We start from the raw sequence: 21,392 nt of genomic DNA on the forward strand, positions 1-21,392 counted from the left end.
ATTACTTTTCTATTTGTTCTCTTATATATGTATATATTTTCTTAACAAAGCCAACTTTTTGACTCTAATAGAATGTATGGTACGTTATTAAGCAAAATATAATATACTTGTTTTGTTATGTATGACTTACCAAACAATTTAAAAATAATACTGTATATTTGTCAAATAACGAGAAGCATACTTGATAATAGGAATGTCATTACAACATTAGCTTGATTTAAATTTAATTATAACTATGGTTAGAGAAAATCATGTAATCAAACATCGCAGTAAACATCTTGAATCGTAGAAAACATTACGATACATATTTTCCAGGAGGGCAGAAAAATGTACCTTCTTCACTTTTATGTTACATCTTATTGAAGCATCCTGAATATTCCTGAAATTATATAAAAATATATGTAATATAGTTATATGCTCAAACGTTCTTCTTAGCTTTTACAAATTTTTTATCACAAAGCTGTTAGTTAAATGCATCCAACATGTGACATCGATAAAATTGTTTCTTTGGATTATATACGTATGAGTAGTGTGAGGCTTGATAAGCTTTCTCTCTTTGATATCAGATACTTTTACATTTTCCTTTATTTATCAAAAAGTTAGTCTAAAAATTTATGAGCACAATATAGAAATATGAAATAAAAATAAAAAATAAAATAATAAAAAACAGAAGTAAATATAGAAGTAAATAAAAGAGTGTGAACAATAAACTGTGAATAAACCAACGAATAAACCAATTGCAAATTTTTTCCATTTTATTGTTTATTACCCGCAGAAACTTCTCTCCATTCGTTGCCAAATGACGGTGAAGTTAGTTAATTCGACCCGCTTTGTGCACAGGATTAAAATTTACGTATAATATTTTAATGGCTTATTAATTTTATATTAATGACATTTTGTATCAAACTCTATATATATATATATATATATATATATATATATATATCACAAGTTTTGTCTATCAAAACAGATGTTGATATCGCTATATTTTTTTGATATGGCAGATTTTCCAACCTTAAATACATTAAAAAAAGTTTGTTGACATATGATTTAGTTTCATTAACCCGCGATATACATGTATATGCAAAGGATTCAAAAATATAATTAATTTAAAAATTAATAAGCAATTAATAAAATGTTTTATGTGTTTGGAATCTTGCACACAAAACGGGACGAATTAACTAACCTCACTGCCTTTCATTTAGCAGCAAATGGAGAAGACTTTCTGCGGGTAATAAACAATGAATTAGAGAGAAATTGCGTAGTTTATTCACATTCTTTTATTTACTTCTATATTTTATTGATGAAAACAATTTTTATATAAGTTTTTTTATACTTTTTATATTTTGCATTATAGTTGTGTATTCTATTATAGAGTTCTGGTACAATTGTGGACTAAATTTTTAGAATAATTATTATATGAAAAATGTAAAATGTAAATCTATTTAAAATCGTCTAATATCCAAGGAAGAGGGATATCAAACAATCACACTATATATGTACACAATTCGAAGGAACTATCACTTATCAAAATAACTGGCATTTAACTAAACAAGTTTGTGGTAAAAAATTTTGTATGAAATTAAGAAAAATGTTTCTGCGCTTAATTATTTATTTTTTATATTATTTCAGAGACTTGATACACTAATAAGATGCGATGACGTGAAGGCAAAGTGTGCACATAATTTTATTGTTTTGGAAAAAGTATATCATAACATTTGTACAAATTAAAATGTGTGCTTACAATTAGATAATAAGTCGACAATGTAGGCTCCCTGCATTGATAAATTACAAATTCAGAAGGAAGCTATATGGAGCCACGCGTAGGGTGTAGGTACGCAAATACTGTAAGTGAGTAAGCGTGAGCCCCCTGTCGGAAATTCCTCACTATACTCTTCATTAGAGTCCACTATTGAGTACCTCATGACATATTATTTCACTTTGTCTATTTAGTGGGGTATCGATCGGGGGGCTCACGGCTTTTTGCGCTGCGTGCGTCAGTATGTAGAGTCCACATTATAATTTATTGTATTAAATTTACTGAAGAAGGTCCAAAGAAAGGACCGAAACGTTTAGATTTAATAAATTTGTTATTCCAACAAGTTTGTTTTTAGTATTTGCGTACCTACACCCTACGCGTGGCTCCATATAGCCTCCTTCTGAATTTGTAATTTACAATTAGATGTTCGTATGGTTTTTTGTAACCAAAGTTGTAATTTATTTTTATCAAATCGAGCTATTGTATTAATATGTAATGACATTTCTATAAGGTACTTATACTTCTATTACTTGACAAATATTATACTCTTTTATTTACTTCTATATTTTATTCATTGAAACATTTTTTTATAAAAGTTCTTTTATACTTTACAGATTCTGCATTATCGTTGTGTTCTATTACAGAATAGAATTCTACTACAAATCCGGACTCATAAATTTTTAGAATAATTATTTTATGAAATATGTGAAATGTAAAAGTATCTAAAATCGTCTAATATCAAAAGAAGAGAAATTTCAAACAGTCACACTATATACATATGTACACAATCCGAAGAAACCATCACTTATTAAAATAACTGGCATTTAACTAAACAAGTTTGTGGTAAGAAATTTTGTATAAAATTAAGAAAAATGATTCTGCGCTTAATTATTATTTGTTCTTTAATTTTTATATTATTTCAAGGTCTTGATACACTAGTAAGATGCGATGACGTAAAAACAAAGTGTGCACATAATTTTATTGTTCTGGAAAAAGTGTATCGTAATATTTGTACGATTCAAAATGTGTGCTTAGATGTTTGTTTGTTGGTTTTCTGTAACCATAGTTGTAACTCATTTTAATCAAATCGAGCTATATACTAATATGTAATGATACTTCTATAAGGTATCTATATTTCTATTACTTGACAAATATACAAATATTATATTTAGTTTATTAAGAAAAGAACTGTGCGCTGAAAATTTATAAAGTTTTCAATACATAACTCTAATCATAAATGTGATGCTTTTAGGTTTATACCGTATTATTTATAGTGGGTTGATATGTACATAAGAAAAAGACAACCATATTTTACATAATAATGTATTATACATTCATATTTGCATACGGAAGGCAAGAAAAATTGACTTGGCAATACAAACAGGTATAAGCAAACAAATGGAAAATTAATTCAAGTTTGACATACACAATTTAATTTTGACATATTCTTGACAAATACACAGATATATAGGTGTTTTATTTAAAATAACTGTTTATAATTTGTAATTCTTTTAATAAAGAAATGTCATAAATCCGATTTTTCAAATTTTATAAAGTGTAATTTTTAGTAGTCGTTAGTAAATAAAAAATGGAATTATTTTTATATAATAATAAAATATTTTTATGCGAAATTCAATTATTTGCATTTACATACTTGACATTGGAAGAAACAAAAATATGTTAGACTTTTTAATAGCAACAAATACAAAATAATATATAAGAAATATATATAAACTATTAATTTAATTTTACATATTTGACAAAACATCTTTTTCATATAAATTGTAACAAAATTCTAATAAAAGGCCTATTCAGTCGAATTTTCAATATTTAAATAAAAATATGTAATAATATTATCTAAAATTTTTTTCGAAGAGTTTTACACATAATAACTTGGATGGCACACTATAATTTGTACTTCATGATGTTTCATAGCAAGTATTATATCGTGTTATTAAATCAAAAATGTTATTATTGCTCTGCAACTCAACAAAAAAATTGTTTATGGCTCCTGTCTAAAATATGCCATTTTGAATTTTTCGCGCTTTTACGCGAATAAGAAGCAATTGTTGAGAACCTTTTGTCTTTTGTCTTTTGTTTTAACCTTTCTGTTATTTGGTAGTATTAGTCGTTACGCGCGATCATTTGCAAAAACATGTACGCATTAATTAAATTTTCCAATGAAACGTATTATGTTTATAAAATTTCGCAATTACCTTCACTTAGACGTAGTTTACGTGCTAAGAAAAGAAAAGCTACAGGTTTATATCATCAAATAGAAATTATAGTGCAGCATCGTAAGTCATTTTTTTATCAAATTCTTCGAGAAGTATTAAATAATATTATTATATATTTTCATACAAATATTGCATAATAACATGAAAATGCATTTAAAAATAGTTTTCATTGATTTATACATAATTTATATTGAAAGCATATATTATTGTATTTGTATTGTATATATATATATATTATATATATATGTATATATTGTACATATTTGTTATATGTTTTTTATATATTACAGCAAATGTTGAGTATCTAAATATACTTAAAAGAAATTTGGAAAGAGGAATCCCAAAAATACGTTTGTGTAATAACATAAAAGGTAAGCAAAATATTCTTCCTTTACATTTTCATATATTATATTCAACTCTCATAGTCTGTTTATTTTACTTACACTTTACATACTTTTCACACTTCAAATAAGAAAATGTATATGTTCAAACATTGGAAAGAAAAGAAAAGACAATTAAACAGCAAGTAACAAAATGTGTAAAAATAAAAATAAATGTGTAATAATATCTCGATGATAAAAACCTTTATTTATACAATATTAGGGTATATCATGCATATATTAAATACAGGGTGAGGCAAATAAAACGTTACAATATTGCAGAAATATTTGTAAAAAAAATTTGGGAGAACCGTATCAAGGTGGACGTATGATGATAAGAGGAATTTTTTTATCGATTGATATAAGGTCAAAGGTAATTAAGGTAATCTCCCTTTTTTTAAATAAAATTATCCTTTTTTTACATAAATTGGTTTCTCATAATATTTAACATAAAAAGTTATAAGGTAGGATAACCAAAAAGTAAATAGTTTACAAAATATTTTGTACTTTTATGTGACATAATTTTACATAAACTATATAATATCTCGTATAAAATATTCATTTTTTGGCGATCTTACCTCACTTTAATCTTCAAAATAATGAGGAAAATCAATTGGTGTAAAGAAAATACTTGTTTTTAAGAAAAAATATGTAGTTGCTAGTTAAAAATTAGATATTTTTTCTTAAAAACAATTATTACACTAATTGATTTCTCTCATTATTTTGTAGATAAAAGTATTAAAGTGAGATCATCGAAAAATGAATATTTTACGAGATATTTTATAGTTCATGTCAAATTATGTCATATTAAAATACAAAATGTAAATTACCCAGCAAACACAGAATATAATTGTTATGCAACCAAGAAGTAACAGGTAATATAACGGCTGTTACATGTTATTAACGTTGAAATGACAATTTTCTCTACAACTGCAATGTAATTATGTTTTAGAACTATTTTATTGTTATGTTATTTACTGGTTATTATCACTATGACAGCAATGTAACTTAAACATATCACATAATATAACAAGTATTATGTTATCGTTACTTCGCTGTTATATAACGTGTTATATAGAGATGTAATATTAATATTATATTATATATATTATAACATGAATGTAATATATATATATAGTGATAAAGTGCTATGGTTTTTACCGCTATTGGCCGCTATTGGCGCCTTCGCGGACTTTCCTCATCTCATCGTACTAGTCGTGTGTGAAAGTTTTGGTGGAAGTGCTTTAATTCTTTAACCAAGGTAATTCTTTTATATATATAATTTCTAACAGCCATATTAATTAAAAACATTCAAAATAAATATTATTATAAAGTGTTACGGAATCGTACGACAATACCGACTCCGAACACGCCATGGTTCATCAGTCGGTCAAAATTACCGACAGTGCTACCTCGTAGTAGCGCTGTCGCTGTAAAGACAAGCGAGCAGCTAGCTTCCGTTTTCCGTCTTCTTCCTGGCAACAAGAAGTACGGACGTGTTTTGCTTTCGCTCTCCGCTTTAAGTAGCTTTTGTGCCAAAAGATTCCACAAGGGCAGTAACAAAATAAAGACATCATCTTTGGATGATTCCTTGGGAGCCAAATTCTTGCCAATTTCGATCTTTGAGATCCTATACATTGAGGGCAGCAACATACCAAAGGGAAGCTATCGAGCTTCATTATCAGAGGGGCGACTTTAGTGTCCGCCATTGGCAGTGCCTGTTACGGCGTAATTTCTGAGTGCCAGCTACAAATAATACTTGCTATCACTGGTTAACATTGGTTACCGTGATTGGGCAGCAACTTTCGTTCGGCTCTGATCAAGCCGAACGGTTTCTCTTCATCTCCAGGTAACAAAATTCTTCATAAAGGAAATAGTTGTCCTCGTAAATACGGTTTACTAAGGCAACGAAGATGGATATTGTCCGAGCTTCAACTGTCTCAAGGAAATATTAAAGCCTATTTGATTAATCTTTTGGTTTATTGTTCATAGAAAGTTATTTCATTATAAATCTTGTTCTTTATCTCATATTTATTATTCTAGTATGTATTAGAAAGTCAGAATCTGTTGAGACACCTTTTGATTATCCATATATAACTTTACTTATTATTATTCTTTCTGATTTGTCATATATTGAGCCTTGATTTCATTTATTATATGATTATATTACACATGTTGAGCCTCGCTCTCATTTATTATATGTTTTGTCTCACATATTGAGCTTCGCTCTCACTCATTATATGATTATATTACACATGTTGAGCTTCACTCATTTATTATATGATTTATTACACATATTGAGCCTCGCTCTCATTTATTATATGATTTATTACACATATTGAGCTTCGCTCTCATTTATTATATGATTTGTTATACATATTGAGTCTTGCTCTCATTATAATATGATTTAATATTCTTATCGAGTTTTAATTCACTATTCAAAAGATTTTATTGCTCACGTATAGAGAAGTATTCATTAATCTATTATGTTCCATTTACAATAATATAATATACACCTATATGATATTCTTACACCAACAATGACCTTGTTACACTAATTCTATTTCATTCAATATGTTTGTCACATGTCAACATTTCTATATTATTCATCATATGTATTAATTATCTATGAGGTTTGCCAAGGTTTAACATTATTATTTTAATTAAAGGATTTGATGTGCTTATGTTCATTTATTACATTACTTATTTAGAATTGGATGTACCTTATCATAACTATTATGAGATTGATGCGACTTGATTTACGTTAAAATAGTTACTTTATCAGTATTATAATTGTATTGTTTTACATCTAGTATTGTTTTACATGTTTAAAGACAAGAGGTTTATTTGCTAATTATTCCAACAAATTTTGTATGTTCTCACAAAATACACTTGATTTATGTTTCATGCCTTTTTTTTAAAGTTATGATTGTTTATTATTTCTTTATGTACTAATACCATTTCTTTCAGACATATTCGTATGATTATTTCGTTTTCCTTTTTAAAGCCGCCTTTAATTTCAGACTATTGTTAAAAGCTCGACACGGAAACTAGAACATAAACGGCATTATATATATATAAAAGCCGATTGACGAACATTTTTGGTCCTTCGAGCCGGATATATACGTGTCGGAGCCTTACCCTTGTATACCGTATCCACTGAATCCCATTCCTGAAAATGACGAACCTGGACGCTAGGATAACGTTACAACGAAGCCGATTCTCACTTATTCAAGAAGCGACGGAATTCGAATCAGAAAACATCCCTCGTTCCAATCGACCATTTGTCAATGCTAGATTAGACATGTTAGAGCAGAATTGGAACAAGTTTCAAGAGGAGCATGAAAACTTATGTTTGTCAGTCAATGAAGACTGGAGTGAGCACTCTTACTTAAGAGAACGCGTGTACGAACGCTGTCAAGCATTCTACATTTATGCTCGTGCTAAACTACAGAACCATCTTGAAGAGTTTGACTCCACCGATCGCCAATCCAGATCATTATCTTCAGAACAAGGAGCAACCGCATCGCTTATGCCCCGTAGTGCGTTACCCCGCATCAAACTGCCTACTTTTTCCGGAGATTATCAACTATGGAGATCCTTTCACGATTTATTTGCTTCGTTGATAAAGGAAAATTCAGACTTAACTAATGTCGAAAAGATGCATTATTTAAAAACATGCGTCACAGGAGAGGCTGCAAGATTAGTTGGCAATTTGTCTATCGCCGGTGATAATTTTCCTATCGCGTGGAATATCTTGGTTGTCAGATACGAAAATAAGCGATTCCTAATTACAGCACAATATTGAATAGAATAATTAATTTGAAGCCGCTCAAGACGAAGAGTGCTCAAGGTCTTCGATTATTATTAACAACGATTTCTGAGGCAACTGCAGCATTCCGTTCTCTCGGATGCGCAGTGGAAAGCTGGAATCCTCTGTTACTTCATCATATAGTAAAGCTACTTGATTCGGAATCTCGGGAAGCATGGGAAATCAAACTTGGTTCATCTACTACTTTCCCCACATTTACCCAATTTGAAGAATTCCTTGTGGGACGGACCCGAGCTTTGGATCTAATCTAACAACAAGTCATGGATCAACAACCATTGCTGCTTCATCTAATAAATATAGAACGAAAGTCGCTGCGCATGTTGCTGCGCCACCATCAAATTTAAATTTACTGGCCTGCCCTTTGTGCGGATCGTCACATCATCTATCTAAATGTGAAAGTTATCTAACAAAAACGACTAAGCAACGCAAAGATTTGATCATTAAGAATAAACGATGCTTCAACTGTCTCGCTCCACACCTCGTCAAGAAATGCATCAGTACAAGACGATGCATGAAATGCGGAAGGAAGCATCATACGACTATCCATGTAAATAATCGAGAGTCTTCATCATCGCATTCTTCTGATACAACACTGAAGAAGACTGCGACTCAATCTGAAAAGAAGTTGGATCCAAAACCATCAGTGGAATGACGTAAAGAGATATGTTCTCATCATTCCAAAGAGGAAGCCCGAACGGGGGAGCTCACATTACTAGCGACTAGCAGAGCATTGCTAAAGAGAGAAAATGGTGAACTTCATCCGATTCGCCTTCTAATAGATCAAGTTTCAGAATTATCCTTCATCACAGAAGAACTAGTACAACGAGCTCAATTGACCCGTAAAGCAGCCTCTATACCGCTTATTGGACTTGGTGGGACTTACTCCGGCCGCACTAGGGGAAGTGTATACATAAATCTCCAATCCATTTATGATACTGATTCTAATTGTCTATTTCGAGCCTTTATATTACCTCGCCTAACAGCGAAATTACCTTCGAACAGTGTAAATACACCTAATTGGCCACACATTTCTGGGCTACGGCTCGCTGATCCAGATTTTTCCTGTTCTGGACCAGTACATATAATCATTGGCTCAGATAACTATCATTCCGTGATATTACCTGGTCTTATACCAGGGGATTCATTCTCTCCTACCGCTCAGCAAACCATTTTCGGCTGGGTTTTATGTGGTCCCATCTCTACAGGAGAGCTGCCTGTTTCCGTACAAGCTCATCACTGCTCGCCTGATCTCGATCTACAAGACCTCATTTCAAGATTTTGGACGCAGGAAGAGTTTCACAATTCCATCAAGACAATGTTAAACGAAGAAGAGGAGGAGTGTGAGAGACATTTTACATCATCTCATTCGCGAGACGTCACCGGCAGATATATAGTTCGTTGCCTTTGAAATCCAATCCTACGGTTTTGGGGGATTCTAGAGCCAAGGCCCTCGGATGCTTAAATAGATTGTGTCATCAACTTTCTACCCAGGAATCCCTTTCAAAACTCTACATAGACTTCATTCAAGAGTACAAGAATATGGGTCATATGATTGAAGTAAAGAATTCAACAAACCAGTCCAATTTGGTGCATTATCTTCCCTATCATGGGGTATTCCGAGAAAATAGCCGAACCACTAAGCTTCGAGTGGTTTTTAACGGATCCAGTCGTACTAGTAATGGCCTATCACTAAATGATATTCTCCACCCTGGTGCTAAACTTCAATCTGACATTTGCGATATTCTGATATGGACACGCACTCATAAGGTACTTTTTTCTACGGATATTGTCAAAATGTTCAGACAGATAGCTGTACACTCGGATGATTGGGACCTACAAAGAATCCTATGGTATGGAAAGGACAAACAACTACTCGAATATCATCTAACCACAGTTACTTATGGTTTGAATTGTGCACCATTCTTGGCTCTCAGAACTCTGCAGCAACTCGTGATTGATGAGGGTCATCGATATCCTAAAGCAGTCATTCCAATGACACGAGGCAGATATGTCGACGACATATTTGGAGGAGCGGATTCAACATCAGAAGCGGAAGAGATTATTAAGGAATTGATTCAACTTTGCAAAGCGGGAGGTTTCCCTTTACAGAAATGGAGCTCCAACCATACGGAAATTCTACCGACACTCGTTGAAAACAGAAATATGGAAATTATAATAGAACCTGCTCTCTGCAAAATCTTGGGGCTTGTTTGGCGCCCTACTACAGATACTCTACATTTTGTCTCTACTATTTCAAGTACAATTATCTTCACTAAACGGGCGATAGCATCCGACATTGCCAAATTATACGATCCGTTGGGTTTGATTTCGCCTATTTTAATAAGGGCCAAAATCATCTTACAAGAACTTTGGCTGATAAAGATTGGTTGGGATGAATCTCTTCCACTTGAGCTTCAAAACAAATGGTCTTCTTTTCGACAACAATTATCACAATTAGAAACTCTTTCCATACCGAGATGGCTTGGGGTTGTCCATTCAGACACCACCAAGATCGAAATTCACGGATTTTCGGATGCTTCACAACTCGCCATGGCAGCTGCTGTTTACATCAAGATCTCAAAGGAAGATAATTCTTCTTTGGTACATTTAATATGTTCCAAGACTAGAGTTGCTCCACTTAAGCGACTTACGATACCACGACTTGAGTTAACGGCAGCACTGCTTCTAGCACGATTAATATCAAAGACAATTAAGGCATTCGAACTAACTTTAGCACCGGTGTACTGTTGGTCTGATTCATCAATAACGCTAACATGGATTACTGCACATCCATCACGCTGGAAAGACTTCGTTAGAAATCGCGTGTCAGCTATACAAGAGGAATTACCAAATGGGACATGGCGATATGTTCCCGGAAAGGAGAATCCTGCGGATTTAGCTTCACGAGGACTGAAACCGGATCAACTGATTCATCAAAATCTATGGTGGAAGGGACCGGAATGGTTGTCCAAATCTTCCTATCTTTATCCACGAAAAATCAATTATCACAAAATTCAAATCTAGAAGAACGCCCTGGATTTATCATGGTCTCATCAATCAGTCGGAATCCGTATTGGGAATTATTAAGTAAATATTCCTCTCTGACAAAATTATTGCGAGTTACTGCAACGTGTCGAAGATGCATTTCATGCTTGCGAATAGTGAAGGTTCCTCAATCTTCTCCTTTACATTACCCTATAACTCCGTTAGAACTCTTGCAATGTCGTAATTTTTGGGTGCGAGTTGTTCAAAGAGTATGGTTTCACGAGGAGATACGAAATTTAATTAGAGGTGGTCATTTGTCGAAGTCCAATCCATTAGCTCGACTCACTCCCTACATCGATCAGGATGGCTTACTTCGAGTGGGAGGACGTCTTCATTATGCCCAGATTGAGTCAGAAGCTAAACATCAATTAATTTTGCCACGAAAATCACCGCTTACTACACTCGTAATAGAGGATGCTCATCGAAGAACACTTCACGGAGGTACTCAAGTTACCTTAAACATCCTACGTGAAACCTTTTGGATTATTGGCGGAAGAGCACCGGTACGATCTTACATATTGAGATGCGGACGTTGTGTGCGATATCGTGGCATTCGTGCAAAACAACTAATGGGTAATTTACCTACTGCCAGAGTGACTCCAACACGACCCTTCTATAACTCGGGTTTAGACTACGCGGGTCCCGTAACTTTAAAGACTTGGAAAGGGCGGGCGGCACGCTCGTATAAAGGCTACCTTTCTATATTCGTTTGTCTCGCAACCTCTGCAGTACACATTGAAGTCGTAACAGACTATACCAAAGAAGCATTTATCGCTGCCTACAAACGTTTCACCGGAAGGCGAGGAATATGTGCCACATTACAAAGTGATTGTGGTACTAACTTCGTAGGAGCTGATGCTGAACTGAAACGCTTATTCCAACAATCGTCTCAAGAACTTGGAAGTTTAGCAGCACTTTTGGCAACAGATGGTACCGAATGGAAATTCAATCCACCATCTGCTCCTCATTTTGGTGGAAAATGAGAAGCAGCAGTAAAGTCAGTCAAGTTTCATCTGAAAAGGATATTAGAAGATACGACCGTTACATATGAAGAAATGACCACTATCACCACACAAATCGAAGCCGTATTAAATTCCCGACCTCTGTCCATTATCGGAGGATACCAATGACTACAGTGCCTTAACCCCGGGGCATTTCTTGATGGGTCAAGCACCAACGACCATTCCAGAACCAAACCTATCTAACGAGCCTATCTCACGACTTAATAGATGGCAACTGCTTCGCCGAACAGTAGAACATTTTTGGAAGAGGTGGTCTACAGAGTGTTTGCAAAGATACCAAGCAATATCAAAGTGGCATCATCCTTCTAACGAAATAAAAGAAGGGTCTTTAGTTCTGATTACAGACAAACGTTATCCGCCAGGAAAGTGGCTTCTTGCCAGAGTTATACAACTACATCCTGGTCCAGACGGTTTGACTAGAGTTGTTACCCTGAAAACTCCTACATCCTCCTACAAGCGACCTATAGCCAAGCTGTGTGTCCTGCCTACCAACCCTGACCCATCATATTCGTCAACTCTATTGTCGAAGGCGGGCGGTAATGTTACGGAATCATACGACAATACCGACTCCGAACACGCCAGTGTGATGGTTCATCAGTCGGTCAAAATTACCGACAGTGCTACCTCGTAGTAGCGCTGTCGCTGTAAAGACAAGCGAGCAGCTAGCTTCCGTTTTCCGTCTTCTTCCTGGCAACAAGAAGTACGGACGTGTTTTGCTTTCGCTCTCCGCTTTAAGTAGCTTTTGTGCCAAAAGATTCCACAAGGGCAGTAACAAAATAAAGACATCATCTTTGGATGATTCCTTGGGAGCCAAATTCTTGCCAATTTCGATCTTTGAGATCCTATACATTGAGGGCAGCAACATACCAAAGGGAAGCTATCGAGCTTCATTATCAGAGGGGCGACTTTAGTGTCCGCCATTGGCAGTGCCTGTTACGGCGTAATTTCTGAGTGCCAGCTACAAATAATACTTGCTATCACTGGTTAACATTGGTTACCGTGATTGGGCAGCAACTTTCGTTCGGCTCTGATCAAGCCGAACGGTTTCTCTTCATCTCCAGGTAACAAAATTCTTCATAAAGGAAATAGTTGTCCTCGTAAATACGGTTTACTAAGGCAACGAAGATGGATATTGTCCGAGCTTCAACTGTCTCAAGGAAATATTAAAGCCTATTTGATTAATCTTTTGGTTTATTGTTCATAGAAAGTTATTTCATTATAAATCTTGTTCTTTATCTCATATTTATTATTCTAGTATGTATTAGAAAGTCAGAATCTGTTGAGACACCTTTTGATTATCCATATATAACTTTACTTATTATTATTCTTTCTGATTTGTCATATATTGAGCCTTGATTTCATTTATTATATGATTATATTACACATGTTGAGCCTCGCTCTCATTTATTATATGTTTTGTCTCACATATTGAGCTTCGCTCTCACTCATTATATGATTATATTACACATGTTGAGCTTCACTCATTTATTATATGATTTATTACACATATTGAGCCTCGCTCTCATTTATTATATGATTTATTACACATATTGAGCTTCGCTCTCATTTATTATATGATTTGTTATACATATTGAGTCTTGCTCTCATTATAATATGATTTAATATTCTTATCGAGTTTTAATTCACTATTCAAAAGATTTTATTGCTCACGTATAGAGAAGTATTCATTAATCTATTATGTTCCATTTACAATAATATAATATACACCTATATGATATTCTTACACCAACAATGACCTTGTTACACTAATTCTATTTCATTCAATATGTTTGTCACATGTCAACATTTCTATATTATTCATCATATGTATTAATTATCTATGAGGTTTGCCAAGGTTTAACATTATTATTTTAATTAAAGGATTTGATGTGCTTATGTTCATTTATTACATTACTTATTTAGAATTGGATGTACCTTATCATAACTATTATGAGATTGATGCGACTTGATTTACGTTAAAATAGTTACTTTATCAGTATTATAATTGTATTATTTTACATCTAGTATTGTTTTACATGTTTAAAGACAAGAGGTTTATTTGCTAATTATTCCAACAAATTTTGTATGTTCTCACAAAATACACTTGATTTATGTTTCATGCCTTTTTTTAAAGTTATGATTGTTTATTATTTCTTTATGTACTAATACCGTTTCTTTCAGACATATTCGTATGATTATTTCGTTTTCCTTTTTAAAGCCGCCTTTAATTTCAGACTATTGTTAAAAGCTCGACACGGAAACCAGAACATAAACGGCATTATATATATATAAAAGCCGATTGACGAACATAAAGAAATATTTATGTATATGTGAAATGATGTAGTAGAGGTTATACATGCAAAAGTCGCATTGCAAGAATGCCGGATCATTTTTACTTCTGCGGAACATTTAGAAATGTTTATCATTGTCAAATATATATGAAGCAAAGATGATTGATAATGAAAAGTATTTCTAAATGTTCCGTACAAATAGAGATGATCCGGCGCGGTGTTGTATTCTTTTGCAATGCGGCTTCTGTATGTAGAATCTACCACACCATTATTTATTTATAGATTAACTGCAATAAATTATGTTTTATTATTAAATAATTAATACTTTTGTGTTACATTGCAGAGCAGTTTCTCAGAGGCCTTTGAGTATATTTGAGTACATGCGTATATATATTGGGACAAACAATACACGTTGACTGTGGAAGATATTGTGATTAGGACAGAATACGTTGGCAGTGGATTTGTAATTAGGTATGTATTAAAGCAAATAATATATGTTGGTATTTATTAAAGCAATTATTATGTATCTGTTACATAATACATAGAAAAATTGGAAAAATTGAAGACAATTTTTAACAGTACAATACATCAAAATGCCAAAAGATTTTCAATATTTATCGAAAAGACGAAAGAACCAATTGATTAATTATGAATTAAATTATTATAGACGTTGCAAAGAATTGCATTTAACTGATTCAGTACAGCATCTAATAATTAAAAAAAAAACAGATAATTGTTCTTTCACAAATGTCAGTAACGCATTTAATAGAATTTTGCTTCAATATCTCAATGAAGTGAGCGAATCAAATATAGAATCACAGTCTGATGCAGAAAGTAACGAAGAAAATAGTGTTGAAACACAAAGCAATATTTCTGAAATCAATAATGTATCTGATTGTTCTGAAATCAGTAATATATCTGATTGTTCTAATAACGATTTACGTGAAGATCTGCAAAGATTAATTGTTGAACGAAATATTACACATAATACTGCTAACGAATTACTTGCTATTTTGAAGAAACATGGCCATATAAATTTACCTTCAGATGTTAGAGTATTACTTCAAACACCACGGAATGCATCCTTAAATATAAAATCTCTTGGTGGTGGTTGCTATGTTCATTGTGGTTTTTTCTCTGGTCTAATACGATCCATACAAATATATTCCGAATTTATAAAAGAAAATAAAATTAAATTAAATGTTAATATTGATGGTTTCCAAGAGTTCAGGGAGCCAATTTTGGCCTATTATGGCATCCATAGAAGATATTGATTTTTATACATTGCCTTTTATTATTGGTATTTACTATGGTATGAGTAAACTTAATGATGCCAACGAATTTCTTTTGAACTTTGTTAACGGCTTCATCCTCCTTTCTCAAACTGGCATTATTGCAATATATTTCAAAAAAAAAAAATGCAATTATTCTTAATGCAGTATTATGTGATGCCCCAGCGAAATCATTTATTACGTACACAAAAGGCCATACGGGATATTTTTCTTGTTCTAAGTGTACACAAGAGGGCGATTTTGTAAGTAACAGAGTAGTTTTTCCAGAAACTCACAACATCGTCTTACGTACAAATGATATGTTTACAAATAGATTACAAATTGAACATCATACAGGTGATTCCATATTAGAAAAGCTTGGCATTGATATGATAATCCAAATTCCACTGGATTACATGCATCTAGTTTGCTTGGGCGTTGTAAAACGATTACTCCAATTATGGGTTAGAGGAAATAGAAATATTAGATTATCATCAGAGAATGTAAAATCAGTTTCGCGCTATTTAATTAATATTAAATCTTGTATTCCAATTAAATTTGCGAGAAAACCTAGAGGATTAGATGACATTGATAAATGGAAGGCAACGGAATTTCGCGAATTTGTACTCTATACCGGATTTATTGTTATGAAACCAGTACTATCAACAATTTGTTACAACCATTTCCTTTCCCTCTGTGTTGCTATTAGAATCTTAACTGATGAACAATTATGTGTGATATTCAACGATTACGCCAATTCGTTATTACTATACTTTGTTTCGAATTATGGACAGATTTATAGTGTAGAATATATATCTCATAATGTCCATAATCTTCTCCATCTTTCGAATGATGTTCGAACATCGTTCCGGGTCATTAGATAACTTTAGTTATTTTAAATTTGAAAATCATATGCAGAAAATAAAAAATAAGTTACATAATTCAGGTGCACCTTTAGAGCAATTTTCAAATCGTGTATTGAAGAGTTACAAATTCCAATTCGTCCATTTAAAGTGGAACAATATCCAATTGTTGTTTATAAGAAAAATAATATAATTTCTCATCTTCAATTTAAAAGCTTTAAAATTTCAACTAACAAAACCGATAACTGTGCTATGCTTTGTGACAAATCTGTCGTAGATATCTTAGATATCTTTGAAAAAGATGGTGTTTGTTATGTTCATGCAAAACATTTTTTAAATGCAAAACCTTTTTTTGATGTACCATGTTCTTCTGAAAAAATTGGCATATTTGTAATATCACAGACTAGTACTACAAACATAAAAATTCCAATAACGCTAATAAAAAGGAAGTATTTAAAAATTAAATACTTAGAGTTAGATGATGACTGCTCCTATATTACAATACCGCTACAAGTCACTAATAATTAGATGCTGCAAGGCTGAGTTTCCACTGAGCGCGTCACGTGTCGCGTCATTCATTGCGTCAACGAGTTGACCAATCAAAACATCCCATTGTAAAACATGTTGTTACGTCTGGGTGATCTTCCTTCTCTCTCTATGCCTAGGCTAGTGAAAAAACGGGCGCTCTCTATTTTTGTGAGGCAACCTGCTTACACCGGCTATACCTCTGGGACGCCGAGAGCTAGAATCGAAGTAACGAATCTAGGGAATGTCACAGGAGTGGGGGTATTAGTTACTAGTTGGGAGTATCGAATCTCTTAGCGATATCTTCGATGTCGTTTAAAATAGTTATAACTTGATCGAAAGTTATTTTACCATTCAAATATTCATACATCAAATTGACTATTAATTGGTAAATCGTATTGCAAATTAAGCCTTGAAGTTGTTTATTCATCTGGATAATAATAATTCAGGGGCTAATTAATAAAATGAATTTGATATTTATTTAATCGTCTGTGAATTCGACGCTTATTTGAGCACCAGGGATATGAAGATTATCTAAGCAGACTATGAGTTGATCGATATCAATAGTTCCTTCTAAAACGTCAGTTAGTAGCCCGATAATTATATTTATAATTGAATTTGCATCATCGTTTGTTAATCCTTGGACAGCTAATTCAGTAGATCTGGGTAGCATTTGAATTAATTGGTAGAGGGAATGATGAGAATAATATGTTTAATGCACATATGATTAAGTGTACATACATCAATAATTTAGATAATTGTCATACTCATCTATTTCTAAAGAATTCTCGGAGAGTTGAGTTTTTAGCTGAGAGATTAAATCGTTAGGTTGAGATTCTTCTTGATGGTTATCTGTAGTGTAATCTTCTTTTAAATAGCGTATGTTCTGACACCATTCAGAGAATAATATTAATTCTGGAGAGTATGAATCTAAGCCTGACGGTAAGTTTATTACAGGCGTTATTTCGTGTTCGTTAGTTAAGCTTCTTGGGGTATTAGTTTGAGAAGATGAGGTCTTTAAGCGACGCAATGTATCGGGACAAAATGATACTATTTCACACGATTTGACACGCGGCTTATTTTTATGTGCCTTACGCTTAAACCAGCGTAAGGTCGATGCAGCGCGTGTTTCGCGAGTTTTCAAGCCAGCTCGATGATTCCTTTTTATCCGACGTGCTTTTCTGTTTCTCGGGTTGCTCATCTACAAGGGGTCATATGGTCAGAATGAAGGGTTTATAATGAGTTAGATAAGGATTATCGTGAGATAACATTAAGGGGAACTAGAGAGAGTGAGATATCAATATCCGATACGTCTATTCATTTGATTTTAAATATGAATTCAAAAGGAAGGTCTGGGGGTACGGAGAATGTCTTCGGGCAAGTACGATGGATGCCTCGTTGACGATGGAAATTATTCAGGGTGTTGCTGGGAGCTTTGTCATCGGGCAAGTACGATGGATGCCTCGACAACGACGGGAAGTAGGAGAAATGGCAGAGAGTTGCTTGTGTGCTTACGGTAAAAGTATGCGTTGCAACTATAGGTAAAATGAGGATTGGACCAGAGTGAAATTAGTTCCGGAATTCTGTTTAAGAATCCTTATGCGATATCTTGTCTCCTGTTATCGATTTTTATTAGGTGAGAGAAGGTAATGAGGAGTTGTCTTCGGGCAAGTACGATGGATGCCTCGTTGAGGAAGTTGGGGAAATGGTAGAGAGTCGTCTGGACCTACGAAAGGTACGTCCAACGGCTAGAGGTAAAATGCGGGTTTGGACGACGTCCGAGTGATACCAGGAGTATTGTTTCTACGTTAATGTTGCTAAATTCTGATATTGATACCTTGAATAATTATGGAAAGGTAGTTGGATTCTGATTTGATAAATACCGACTGACAACGGGAAACTGTTAGCTGCATGCAATGGTTAACAGTGGATTTCGTTTATTTGTTTTAGGAGAAGGTAATGATTGAAAGAGAATTGTCAGTCTAGCGCAACTTAGAATTAAAATTGGCGTGAAGCGGCGTGTTAAATAGTTTGGGTAATTATAAGTACTTACCTTGTGATACACTGTGGACTTCAGGTAGTGGATCGTTATACGCTCGTTCGCCTTCTTCCCTTCTCTAGGACCTCGGTCGCGGGATGTTTGGCAAAATCAACGTATTCGAGTTTTGATGCACAAGAGTTCTTTATTTAAATTTTACTTTATAATTCTATGCGCGACTAACAAATCGGGTATGTCAACGCAGTTGACGGCAAACGCGTGACTTTATACAGAGTATCGTAAGGCTACAGAAATGATGTGCTGTAGAACTACGGTGGGATCTCGATAATGAGATGCCGTAGAGTTACGGTGAGATGCTAATGATGGTATGCCGTAATGAAGTTAAGAATTAAGGGTTTATATACCCATCAAATCGAGAAAAATCTGAGTGTCGTGTGCAGTTCCCTTTTGGTGGGGATTTCTAAGAAAGACGTTTTCTTGGAATATGTCACAATAAATTGTACTAAGAGGTCACGATACGGTGACCCGCAGGAGCGAGCGCTCTAGGTGTCAACTATCAATTTACGAGTTTTAGATAATCTGGACCGGATATCGAAGTTCGGCGGTGAGCTTGAGATGAGGAGCGACGATTCCAAGAAGTGTCTAATTTATTATTCTTTTGCGGTTTGAACGCTAGCATCCGATAACGCGAGGGAGATAACGGACGGAAGCGGCTTGTCACCTACGATCGGCACTTAATTACTTGATTTGTGAGCTGATTTTAGAGGGGTCTGCGCATAGATACATGTTAAAGTTTCTTGTAGTTCGCCAAATATTTATTTGTACGTTTATGGAATCATTTCTTATATAATTTATGTTATGTTATTAATTAGAATTCTTAATGATTGATAATTTATAATAAAATTTGAGTTTAATGCAATAGGATAAGATTAAGTTATTTCTAAATTATAGAATGATGATTCCATAACGTAATATCGGGAATTTCTTGTTCTCGTTTTGACTTAATTCTATAATAAAATATTCTCTTTAATTATATCTGCTTGGGCCTTATTTATAAGTCTCTTCATTTAATAATTTACTCAATAAATCTTAATGATCTTGGGTTCGTTATCGAAATCATTTAATGACTGAAATAAGGCTTCGTAAATATAATTGCGGATGAAATCTTAAAATATTAAGTGTTTGAACACTTTTAGTAATTTATCGAATGCTTGTCGCAGGCTTGTCCTTACAATGCATCGCAAGATAAGGATTTATGGAACCTTCCTCATAATAATTCTGTCAGTGATTAAAAATACTTTTAAAACTTATTACTATAAGTCTTAAATTGTTAAGTAAAGTTCGACAAGTTATTATGTTTCTGATTCCATAAATAATATTATTATATTATTTAATTAATATTGAATATTCATATATAGGTGGGTTAGTCATGATTAAAATATGTTCTTATTGCTAAGGGTTAGTTTCATATAATAACAGCTGGTTAGTTGAAGTATACGCTCAAGGGTCTCGGATGACGTTTAATTAGTCGGATCGCTAGTTCCTGGTAGCGGCTAGTTAGAACTAGATAACTGGAGACCCAAGATTTGGTATGGTTAGTAATTAATAATATAAATGCTTGATTTTAGTCTAAACAATTATGTAAAGAGGAAAATCATTAATTATCCTTAAATTTTAAGTATTGGCGCAGGAAAAACAGTAGCGCGCAAAAATATGGTTTCGCGAAAATGACGGGACGTTACAATGTTATTACATAGGGTGTTTTGATTGATAAACTCGTTGACGCGACGGATGACGCGACGCGTGACGCGCTGAGTGGAAACTCAGTTTAAGTTTTGAGTTAAATGTGTCTACCTGTTTATTTATACATTGTAAAAAAAAAACTTAAAAAAATGTATGTGTTATAAATGGTTCATTCTGTCTTAAAGTTAAATATTGAGAAATTGGAATGGAAAAGAAATTCTGATTTGTCGAAAAAATTTGGAAGGTGAGTGTGTAATAATTCGTTATATAAAAGTTTAATGTGCATTTTATTTAACAACTTACAAGGAAAGGTTTTTAACTCAAAAATTAAAAAAATTATTAAACTGCGACAATACATAGAGAATATTTCGATATGTATAACTACCTATTTTTCTTGCTGCCCGAATTAAAACTGAAAAGAATTA

The 21,392-nt window shown here is 33.4% G+C and overlaps 3 protein-coding genes and 1 pseudogene across 3 annotated transcripts; all 4 read left to right on the forward strand.

The window, feature by feature from the left end:
• The first annotated feature begins 7,554 nt into the window (after positions 1-7,554).
• LOC145938744 (uncharacterized) lies at positions 7,555-8,184 on the forward strand. The gene has a single exon (XM_083042496.1). It carries the CDS (start codon positions 7,555-7,557, stop codon positions 8,182-8,184), a length of 630 nt encoding a protein of 209 aa, XP_082898622.1.
• Positions 8,185-9,747: 1,563 nt separating this feature from the next.
• Positions 9,748-11,232, forward strand: LOC145938745 (uncharacterized). The gene has a single exon (XM_083042497.1). The coding sequence runs from the start codon at positions 9,748-9,750 to the stop codon at positions 11,230-11,232; it is 1,485 nt and encodes a 494-aa protein (XP_082898623.1).
• A 20-nt stretch (positions 11,233-11,252) lies between these two features.
• Positions 11,253-12,236, forward strand: LOC145938746 (uncharacterized). Its single transcript, XM_083042498.1, has one exon. The coding sequence runs from the start codon at positions 11,253-11,255 to the stop codon at positions 12,234-12,236; it is 984 nt and encodes a 327-aa protein (XP_082898624.1).
• A 2,923-nt stretch (positions 12,237-15,159) lies between these two features.
• Positions 15,160-17,228, forward strand: LOC145938748 (uncharacterized; annotated as a pseudogene).
• The last annotated feature ends 4,164 nt before the right edge of the window (positions 17,229-21,392 follow it).

The sequence above is a fragment of the Prenolepis imparis genome, unplaced genomic scaffold (genome assembly GCF_030444845.1).
Source record: "Prenolepis imparis isolate NDT839.2.m4 unplaced genomic scaffold, iyPreImpa1.0 SCAF_7, whole genome shotgun sequence".
In the NCBI taxonomy this organism is placed as follows: Eukaryota; Metazoa; Arthropoda; class Insecta; order Hymenoptera; family Formicidae; genus Prenolepis; species Prenolepis imparis.

Excerpts from the sequence above, each read along its gene's own strand:
- LOC145938744 (XM_083042496.1), top strand. The coding sequence starts at position 7,555 with ATGACGAACCTGGACGCTAGGATAACGTTACAACGAAGCCGATTCTCA.
- LOC145938745 (XM_083042497.1), top strand. The coding sequence starts at position 9,748 with ATGGGTCATATGATTGAAGTAAAGAATTCAACAAACCAGTCCAATTTG.
- LOC145938746 (XM_083042498.1), top strand. The coding sequence starts at position 11,253 with ATGGTCTCATCAATCAGTCGGAATCCGTATTGGGAATTATTAAGTAAA.